The sequence below is a fragment of the Centropristis striata genome, chromosome 21 (assembly GCF_030273125.1).
Source record: "Centropristis striata isolate RG_2023a ecotype Rhode Island chromosome 21, C.striata_1.0, whole genome shotgun sequence".
In the NCBI taxonomy this organism is placed as follows: Eukaryota; Metazoa; Chordata; class Actinopteri; order Perciformes; family Serranidae; genus Centropristis; species Centropristis striata.
Window position 1 is genome coordinate 23,627,144 of NC_081537.1, and position 11,210 is coordinate 23,638,353.

At 39.3% G+C, this 11,210-nt stretch overlaps 1 protein-coding gene across 1 annotated transcript in view; it reads right to left on the reverse strand.

Moving 5' to 3' along the window:
- Positions 1-399: 399 nt before the first annotated feature.
- Positions 400-11,210, reverse strand: part of sema4gb (sema domain, immunoglobulin domain (Ig), transmembrane domain (TM) and short cytoplasmic domain, (semaphorin) 4Gb) — a 61,852-nt gene continuing 51,041 nt past the window's right edge. Inside the window, exons 14-15 of the mRNA XM_059324420.1 lie at positions 7,772-7,833; positions 400-6,413 (exon numbers count right to left, since the gene is read on the reverse strand). Of these exons, the coding sequence (XP_059180403.1) occupies positions 5,446-6,413; positions 7,772-7,833 (1,030 nt within the window). The 3' untranslated portion in view covers positions 400-5,445. The remainder of the gene's footprint in view (positions 6,414-7,771; positions 7,834-11,210) is intronic.

The following is an 11,210-nucleotide window of genomic DNA, read 5'->3' on the forward strand; positions in this document are numbered from 1 at the left end:
AGATGAGACAATCTCAATAAATGCCCGTTTCAAAGAGCCACCCTGTGTTGTCGTTGTGAAAAGAGCTACAATAACCAAAATTATTATCAAGAAAACCATGGAAAATGTCTAGATATCAGCTCTCAAAATAAACTCTTATGAGCTATTTTAATTATAAGCATTATATTTCTCCAAACAAATGTACCTTTAGTTGTACCAGGCACTAAAATGAAGAAGAAATTGAAGAAAAAGGGTGGTCTAACAATTTTCCATGACTGTATAGCCCTCGTAATCCTGCAGCGCTGCCTCTGAGGAGGAAATCAGGTGACGTCGTATAAAGAGCAACAAAGGACGTTCACCCAGGAGAACATGCAAGAAGATTTTCATATTGGGCTGTTGACAGGGATGAACAGAAGTCTCTTTATCTGCACAAAAACAAGTGGAAATTTATTGAACTCAAATAAATAAGACATGGGAGACAATAGAAAAGAAAACTCCTTGGGTGGTTACATTATCTTACAAGAAGCAAACATATCACTTCAGCCAGAAAAACCACAAAAGTCATTATCTCGATGGAAAGAGTCACAGTTTACAAGAATATTTAACACAACTTTTTACAAAAGAACAGTGCAAATTGTGAACTCCAAGAACTTTCTTTGGCCAACACTTAGAGAGAAATAATCTACATGAAATATCTTGCATATGGTGGATGTAAATGCTTCGCTGTGTACAGAAACAAGGTGAATGTAAAACTGGTTTCTAGCTATTTCTAAAGTCCATAGTGTAGTTATGCAGTGCAGAGCGCCTAATGTAAACAGATTGTCCTTAATAAGTGAGAATGAAGCAGCAGCAAAGGTTGAAGGATTGTCCACAACTTGATTATTATGGAAGCTTTTACAGTCACGTGTTGAACTCAGGAGAATCATTTTTACAAACATTCCTTTACAACTTAGGTTTAAATAAATTCAATGAAACACTTGTGAATGAACCTTCATTTAATAAACCTTTCTGAGCATGTTAGCACAAATTTAAATGATTCTTATGGGAAATGTGTGCAAGAAAAACCTTCTCTACAACTAAAAATATCAGCTAGAAATCTACAGTAATGTTTAACTAATGCAGAAAATGCGGTGGTTTCACAAAAACACAAACTCCAGGGATCTTTGCAAAATGGTTGTAATTGATTAGAGGCCATTTGTAAACTCAGCAGGGAAAGAAAGAGAGAGAGAGTGTGTGTGTGTGTGTGTGTGTGTGTGTGTGTGTGTGTGAATGTGAGCAGAGAGAATTATAGATGACACTGTCATAAAGAGGTGATGAGATGGGGAAGAGGCAGCGGAGAGGGACAGAGGCAATGAATGAAGATGAGGACAAGGAAACACTTGAAAGGGTTTAAAGCGTGCATAGCAGCTAGTGCCAACACGTCCATTTGTACCAGCAGCTGTTCTGGTCGGGTCGAAGGGCCAGTTGAGGGGCCGCGGGGTGCACCAGCTTACTAATTGTTGTTTAATTTGCGGTCTGATAAACTTTTAATTAAGCAAAGGATGCTCTTCAACATGTTTTCCATCTCTGGATTGATTTAAAGTGAATTGTAAAAAGCCAGAGTCTCGCAGAAAACATTCATTATAGATGGATCCTTTCTAGACAACCAAAAGCTCTATAGCTCCCTCTGTCCAGAGGACAGTTCACCCATGAGAACATGCAAGAACATTTTCATATTCTGTCATATTCATAACTTTTTCTCACTTTATAATTTGTAATGAATAAAAGATTTGCAATCTCACAAATTGTTTCAAAGTAATGAAACATGGTTGAAGACCTGCAACAGGTCTGGATTACTTGTAAAATGCCTCAGAGAAATTCAAAACACGAGGAAATCGGTGAATCAGTGAGCTCTCCTGAATCTCTTTTACAAGCCACTTAAGAACTAATCTGTCCATACAATTGTGTCCCGTGTTTAACCTGTGGAACAAAAGTCAACGTTGATCTACTTTAGCTTACTTTTGTTACATCTCTGTAGGTAACGGACACACATTTTTTTTTACCAAAACAACTATCTTTTCTTAAACCTAACCTGGTAGTTTTGCAATGCACAAAAATTGCAGTACACCAAAAAAATGCTAAAAATTGCACAAAAATGGCACTGCACAAAAAATTGCACAAAAATGGCAATGCACAAAAAATGGCAATGCACAAAAAATGCAATACAGAAGAAATGCACAAAACTGCACAAAAAATTGCAATGCATAAAGATTTGCACAAAATTCTTTGCATGACTTCACAGATGGATGGCCAGATTTTTAAAGAAAAACAGTAAACAGAGTATTGGGATTAAAGTGTCAGTATGCTTAAAACTGTACACATAAAAAGTGATAGTTTGTTGTGCAAAGACTGAAATTGACTGAAAGTCTCAGATGCAAACAGGCAAGCCCTTCGTTTGAGTCATACTGATTAGTTTAGTCAGACAGATTTCTATTCATCAGTCTCTACTTTCCTCGACTGAAAACCTGCATGTGCGAAACAGCTCCTGCCTCCCTGCACCATCATCTGTTCACTGCACGGCTAACCAGGACACTCGGGTCAAATGTTTCCTGTCTGCCTCTACCTGCAGAGACGACAGAGCAAACAGACACGCAGCCCCCATCATCCTCTCTTTGTGGAGGCGAGCCAAGTACCGCTGTTACTGTCACCGCGCTCTGACAGATGAAGTCACCGTGGAGGCGCCGCCGCTGCTGAGAGCTGATTCAACACTTTGCAGGAGAGATAGATTTTTATTTAACACCGGCCGTGACACGTTTACAAACTACTCAGAGATTCATTTCAGTCCCTGTAAGTTATACATGTGCTGTTTTAATCCTGGTCACCTTGCCAAAGAAATACTGTGGGAGCTGCTGTTCTGGTTGTTTAGGCCTTGCTCTCATGTCAGGTAAACACTGAGGTTGCCTTTGTGGGCTGCATGTGTGAAGGTCTGATTCAACCACATGCCACCTGCAGGTTTTTTTTTTTGCACAGACAAGGACAAATTTAAAAAAGGATGAACACCAGTTTGTTTGAAGCACAATTTTTTAAAAAGAATCCAGCATGAATCTGAAGTATCAGGAAAAATGAATGATCATAGAAAAACAAATCAGTATGTATGTCTAGCAGCAAATATAAGCGTTTTTCTCCACAGCAGTGTGTTCAGTGTGTGTCGTGGCCCTGCAGCCAGTATGTGGTCCTCGATGAATTCAATCAGTCTGACCACAAAGTGACTGCACCTCTAATGGTCTTTAATCGACTGCTCAAGCTGCGTCTCACACACACAGATGCTAAAAACAGAACGTTTCCTACAGGTGTTTCCACTGGCAGCGACACGACGAAAACTGCTACAAACAGCTGCAACACTGACGTGATTATTGCATTAATTTACAACGAGTACGGGGGGGGGAGATGAAGAGAGAGTGGTTTAAATCAGTTTAAATGTATGATTTGTTTTACCACCTGAGCTCTTGTGCTGTAACGGCTTCTTAAAGTGATACTCCACATAAAATTCATCTTTTGAGCAGCAAACAGGGGGAGTAAAACAAGGACTTCTTGAGGAACAGAAGCTTGTAGTCAGATTTTCTTCAGTTATGAAGCAAAAAATCCCAACACAAATATGAGGATTTGATTATTTGTGTGTGTGTTTGATTTAATTTGAAATTGGATATTTTGGGGATTTTTGCTGTTCATCAAAATATTACCAATTTGGAAATGCCCCTCTGGGTTTTTTTTCACCATTATCTGATGTTTTTAAGATTAAAATAGACTTATTATCATGGCCAAAAGAATTCACGATAACGATATTATGGTATTATCTATAGAAAATTAGAGGGAAAAAATGCTATCAGTCAAATTCTTTTTGTTTTAACTTTGTTTATTTTGCATTTTTGTCTCTTTTGTTAAATTAATTTCACGTAAAATACGATTGTATGGAGGTGAAGAGTGTCTGTAATCACAAATAGAACAATAAAAGTTAACAGAAATGACTCAAGAGGTGCATGTACTTACATTATATTATAATATATGAAGTCAATCTTTAATTCTTTACAGTTATCGTCAATATTGGTACATCGAAACACCCCCAAAATAAACAATTAACTGAATAAAATGTGCAGTTATATTTCTATTTTACATGTTTTTAATGTGGAAAAAAGGTGTTGTAAAACATGATATGCCTTCAACATTATCATATATGTTGGATACTTAAGTTTGTTAAAGAAACGCATGATAAGTCTTTGAATAGTCCTTTAGTTTGGTAGATTAGTGCATTTGTAGGAGGAGGGAGAAATGAGTCACAGATGCATTTTTTTACCATAAACAAACCCTGATCTGACAGACATTTTGGCTGTTGCTTTAATCTGAAAAAGGACATTACTGGTTATTTTAACTGCATAATGAGGCAATTTTTGCATGATATGATGCAAACGTGACAAGCTTTGACAAACACTGTTCGGAGGATATGTGGAGATTCTTATTTACATGGTATCCAAGTGGTTTTACCACTAGTTTTAATAATTTCCACCACCTGGAACGACTCACCAGGAGCCCTGAAACGGAAACATCATCTAATTTGGATGCAACATGACAGCGGCCACAGCATGGGGCAACGATTTGCATCACTTTGTTTCTTTTTAAGAATCTAAATCATCCTCCTCTCATCATTAAGATGAGATGGCATGAACTAATTTGGTCTAACGTCAGCAATTATAGGCTTCTTTATGCAACCACAACAGAAAAAAATACCATAAAAATGGTACCAGCTATAAAAGTTCTTTCCTCCAGAGGGGCAGCTCAGCCAAACAGGTCAAATAGGCTGCAGGGCAACTTCAGCCTGGCTGTGTGCAGCTGAAACAGCTTCTATCACCATCACAGAAGAAGGAGCATTTCAATCTTGCAACACAAAGGGAAAGGCTCTCAGATTTGGGGCATGTTATGTGAAATGTTTCCCCACAGCAGCTTGAAATACAACAGATTTGAGTGGAGTATCACTTTAACGTTACATGGCACTATAAGCTTCCTGAACTCTTCCACAGTCTCATTAACGCGTCATCACCTCCTGGCCTGATTCATTATGTGTCCCAGTTTGCACCTTTCTGTGGTCATCTGACTCCATTCCTCACGAGCCTCCAGAGAGTCTCGGCCGAGGCAGCATCAATAAGCTCCCCGCTCCGCTCGCGGTCATTTCTGTTACTGTGCAACATTTTTCACAGTTCCCTTTTTGTGATTAGAAATCTCTGGTCAGCGTAGTCCAATGTTGAAGTGAAATCATGGGCCGTTTGTCACGTGAGACGCAGGAGGCTGCACATTTCAGATCAGGTGAGGACACGACCTGCAGGTTCTCTGACACTGGGTGGATAACAGCAGCTTGATACAACAGTCCCCGCAGCTACGGGTCGCCGTCGGGGGTAAAAATAAATAACTGTGCAACAAAGACTGAGAGGGGGCGCCCTAGATGGAGCTCTCGTCAGGCTGCAGGTCCAGCTGTGTGTGTTTCCTCTGCTCCAGGATCCTGTTCAGCTCCTCTGTGAAGGAGTGGTAGAGCGGCGACATGCCGTCGTGGTCGGCCTGCCGCAGCAGCACGTAGCTGTTCCCGTTCATCTTCCTCAGCACGCTGGGCAGAGTCGCCGACAGCCCGTTGGCGTAGTCCATGTTGGGCAGCGGAGGCGGCATGGGAAGAGGAGGTGCCGGGGGAGGTGTTTTGCATGGAGAAAACTGCCCCTCGCCTGGAACTATCTGCAGGAAACCATCGCCGATGTCCCCGAAGGTCGTCATGGAGATGGAGCGGCGACCCTGCCGGCCGTTGCAGTGGCTGGAGATGGTTTTGAGTTCAAGATGGGAGCTCCTCTTTCTCTCAGAGGCCCCCAGGACCTGCAGGCCCTGCTGGGAGAACTTCCGCTCCCGAGAGTCCCGCCTGGTGCAGAAGCTGACGTAGAGCAGCACCACAGTCAGCACCAGGCAGAGCCCCCCGAGGACCGCCACCAGGGAGATGTACACGGCCTCCATGTGTCTGTAGGTCTGGAACTCGGCTCCAGGGGGCAGCGGGGCGGGAGGCGAGGGCAGAGGCTGCTCTGTGGGGCTGCTGGTGGTGAAGACAGTAGGGCTGGAGACGGTGGTGGGGTTGGTGGTGGCGGTGGGCTCCACGGGGAAGTACGCGTCCGTGTGCACCCTCACGGTGTAGAGATAAACCAGCACGGAGACAGAGTTCTCCACAGCGAAGCAGCGATAAGAGCCGCTCTGCTGGGAGCGAGCTCCGATGATGAGGAGGCCGTCTGTGCCGATGCGGTAGCCTGAATTGAGGCCGTATCCCTGGAGCTCTTTGCCGTTTAGCGTCCAGCGCGGAGTCGCCAGGTTTGAACGCAGCTCGCACTGGAGAAGCACGTCGTCTCCCGACATCACAGAACGCCTCCGATGGACCACTGAGGGACAGAGAGAGACAGGAGACATGAGACGGCACCATAGACTGTATATAAATAATGGATGTATGACGTCGCCAGTTGGTTTGTGGCCCGTTGGAAGCATCGAGTTCATCGTTACACTCGTCACCATCTTGTTTCCGATAGGAGGAGCAGACCATATTTGGACTGTGGAGGAGCGAGAGGGATCTGATCACTGACTACACGCCTCTCTACACCTCAACCTGACTGAGAGAAGTCATTGCTAATTCATGTTAGCATTAACTGGGATGTTAGTTTTGGCATAAAACAAAACCTAAATGTACTGAGCAGCGACTCCTTGGAGCGTCTGTTAGTCCAACCAAACGCTGAACAAGACATTTTTACTGAACAAAACGTTCAAATAAACTGTCATTAAGTGAAAATACAGTGTGAAAGGATCAAAGTTATGAGACCAAACTGGTAAACTTCCTTTTTTATCTATATAACGTTATATATAACTCTATTAACACGTTGCCATGGATACGCATTGTTCTGCTTTTCTCCTGATGACGGCTCGCCTTGTTAGCCACCTGTCAATCAAAGGTAGCCACGCCCCAAATAATATGATTCTTTATCTTCTATTTTCTTCTAAATGGGGCCATTATTTGAACTATTAACATCAAATTGTCTTGAAGAAGATGTTTTACTTGCGATTGAGACCATAGTGTTGTCTTAAAAAAAGTTAATAAATCAAGTGACAAGTTTTCTGATTGTGAATTGAAATGGAAATTGACACAAATGCTTCTGCAGCCGCCATCAGCGCCCCCTGTTGGAGTCTTTGGTAGAATGCAGTTTAAGGCACTTCCTGGTTTGCCTCCCTGCTCAGACCCAGAAGTTGCTGCCTGGATGGCACTCAAAAGCAGAGAGGACGATTAAAGGGGAGGAGACAAGAGACAGATGGAGACTACGAGGTGTCGGGTCACAAAGGTCACGCTTTCAGAATGCAGGTGAGCAACCTGAGCAGCTCAACCTTTCACCATCACATTTTATAAGCCTCTTTAAATGTAGCGAGCCCTGCAATGCAGCCACCACGACCGGCTGACCTCCAGCAGGAGAGGGGCTGATTAAACTGTGTATGCTGGGACCTGGGGGCAGCACACCACCTAATGAAATCTCTTAATAGCTGCTAAATGCTTCAGATTCAGGAGGAGGAAAGACATGCTGCACCTCATCATCTGAGAGAGAGAGTTACTAACTGCAGGAAGAGATGTGAGGAGAATAAAGTATTAAACTCTCTCAAAATAAAAAGCGACACATGTTACATAATGGATGTATAATGTGCGTGCGTGTGTGTGTATGTGTGTGTGTGTGTGTGTGTGTGTGTGTATGTGTGTTGTTACCGTTTCCTGAGTTCTCCTTGCAGCCTCTGATCCCTCTGATGATGTCCTGGGTCAGGTTCGCCCTAAAAGAACAAGGGGAAACATTTGTAAGAATCTCTTCATTGTCTCGTATGCTGCTAAATTGCTTTCCGAGTAAATAAAAATTCAAAAACTTCTCAAATTCCAAGGTGACGCCTTCAGACGTCTTCTTTTGTCAGTCCAACACTCAAAAATATTCATTTTTTTATAATATAAAACAGAGAAAACAGCTAGAAATGTTCATGTTTGAGAGGCAGAAAACTATTTATGTATTTATATGTATTTTCTGCATATTTCCCATGAAAATTACTTTATATATTCAATTATCATTTATCAAGATAGTTGGTGATTATTTTTCTGTAGATTCTAATTAAAAAATTTGGAATGAACCTTTACTTAACCAAGAAATCCACACAGAGATGAGAAGAAATCAATTTTTCATGAGAAAACAGATTATAAAACCACATTAGAGATTCCTACAATCACACAGTGGTGGAATGTAACAAAGTACATTTAGTCAAATACTATACTTTGGTAAATACTTGAGTATTTCCACATTATGTAACTTTATACTTATGTATACAAATATTGAACTTTTTACTTCACTACATTTAGCTGACAGCTTCAATTACTTATCTGGTTGATTTAACATAAAAGACATAATAAATATAAAGTGATTAGACAGAAATTAAACATCATAACAGTATATTAAGGAGTTAAAATTAGCCCTACCTTTATAAAATTATAAAGCTGCTTCATGAATGCATCAATACAAATAAGCATAATATATAACAATCTGAGTTGTGCCATTATGCATAATGAGTACTTTTACTTTCAATACTTTAAATACATTTTGATGCTGATAGTTTTACAATACAATGCTTTGCCTACTTTAAAACAACCAGGAGCTTGTATGTAAAACCATAAAAATAACTAACAACAACAACCTAATGAGACTAAGACAGCAAAAAAAAACAACAATATTCTGAAGCAGCCTGAAACATCTGCAGCCAGAGGAGAGAACACACAGTTTCTGCAGAAATCCACAAAGAGAAACCTATTTTAAACTGCTGCAGAAGGTTCCAGGCACAAGCAGCATATTTATATCAATGTGGGTTTTTAACCCTGTTCAGAGCAGGATAGAAGTATTATATCTGGTAAAAACCTTCCCCCTCTATCCCCTTAAAATAGTGGACACTGTGCAGTTTTATTAACCAAGAAAGTGTCAGATCTCTCACATTAACATCTGATTCTTTCTGCAGCTTTCTCCAGCAGTGTGTGTGTGGTTCATGCATTTACCTGCCTGCCCAGCTGAGTCCAATCACCACAACTAAGACGTTTATTTATATTTTAACATGTTTTTATGATTTAGTGGGTTTTATTTTCCATCTTATGTTTTGCATTCTATACCCTGAGAAAATAAGGTGGAGTTAAATTAATTAATTTTAAATTTAAGGTAACAATTTCCACACAGGAAATCATCAGTAAATTCTCAGTAAACTGTCATATGTCTTTAATGTTATGCACTTTGTAATGCATTTAATTTGCTTTTATCTAAAATCAGATCTGAGCATGCACTGGTTGCAAAAAAACTAAACGCTGAACATCACGTTTCATTGTTATTCATTGTTTTTTTTTTATTAACTCATTTTATTAATTTATTTTTTCTGTATTCTGTTGTTTGTTTGTAATTGTTATTATATTTTATATTTATTTTATTGCCTTACTGTATTTTTATTTTGTATTTGTATTTATATATTATTTTGTATCACCGTGTTCAGAGAGTTCTGTGAAAAACGCTTCACAATAAAGATATTTGAAACACTCTATTTTTTTTGTAAATATACACTCTGAATATAAAAGTGTTTACTAATGTATTTTAAAACAACATAATGACAATATAGTAAAACCCAGTTAATATAATAATCATTGACACATATAGAACACTAATGTCCTTATTATAGTGTAATAAACACTTTATTTAATGTGTGTTTACTGCTTATATATGATAAAAAGGGCAACTTTAAATAAGGTGTCCCATTAAATTAATTTGTGAGATATGGATCTGTAATATAATCTGTAAAAGATGTTTGTTTTGTTTTTCTGTGTCAGATGCTGAGTTACAGTCGACCTAAATGCTGATTCAAACAGCGAGCGGTGGGTTTTAAAATCCAAATGTTTTGTTAAACTTCAGACGGAGCTCCTGCTGAGCAGAAAGAATCCAGGTCGACTTCATTGTCTTAGACCTGTATTCATTTAAATTCTGTTGGAAGAGGAAAATAAGCCGTATAAATAATTAATCAGACTCCGGTATCGCTGTCGGGCCCAGAAGGAAGAGAGAAAGGTCATGTAATGCAAAAAAGTACACTTTGTCAAAATTATTAATCTCTCTTTGTGGGTTTATTACTCATTCTAAGACGGGTTAACCATAATGACGTTGTAAATTACCATTTTCACTAAACATTTTGAATTATTTCACTGTTGTATCCATAATAAGGAGTCTTTATTTACTCTTGAGGCTAAAATCTAGATGAAAGAACAGCGCAATCATGTTTTTAACCTGAAAACTGCACCAAAAAAAAGGTGAATATCCAGAAGTTTTGCAGAAAGTTTGCAGCAGATAAAGAAAAAATGAACAAAAGACAAACAAGTGGAGCTGCAGAGGATCCAGACTCAGACAGACAAATTTGCATTGCTTCATCTTAGATCCTGAGCAAGAGTCTGGTACTTTTTCTGCCAAATCTATTTGTTTTGTTGTTTTTATTGTGTCTGCCAAGGAAAGTTATATTTTCGGTTTGTTAGTTTTTCTGTAATCTTGCTGAAAGACAGACAAACAACTGGCCCCAACAGAATCTGGAGCAGAACCCAGAATCATGGAGCAGAAACACTCATTATTTCTCTCTTTTGTAAACATTGTGCATCTGTGCTGCGTTCATGTGACATCAGAATAATCAGGAAAACTAGTTCCAGACTGCAAAGATTCATGTGAATGCAACACCTCAGAAAGTCTGCAAAATATTGGCTCATATTTTATGGCTCATCTGAATTTCTGAAAATGTAATTATTTTAAATTTAACTGAAGTAAATTAAGTCAAATTAAACTAAACTAAACTAAACCAAATTAAATTCAACTAAACTAAATGAAATCAAATAAAATTAAATGCAATTAAATTAATTAAGTCCTAATAATAATATTACTCATAATGGGGAAAATATAAATACATATAAAAGAAGCATATTGCAGATAGGGCGAACTCAATTTCAGTTTTTAGAAATGGTTATTTGCTCTGTGGTACTAAATAAATCATGTTAATCTTCCAAACATTGTCTTCTTTGTCACGTTTCTTCCAAAATTAAGACGTAACACACTGAAAAAAAGACACACTGAGGCCAGAAGAGAGACTTCCTAACTTGGAAAACT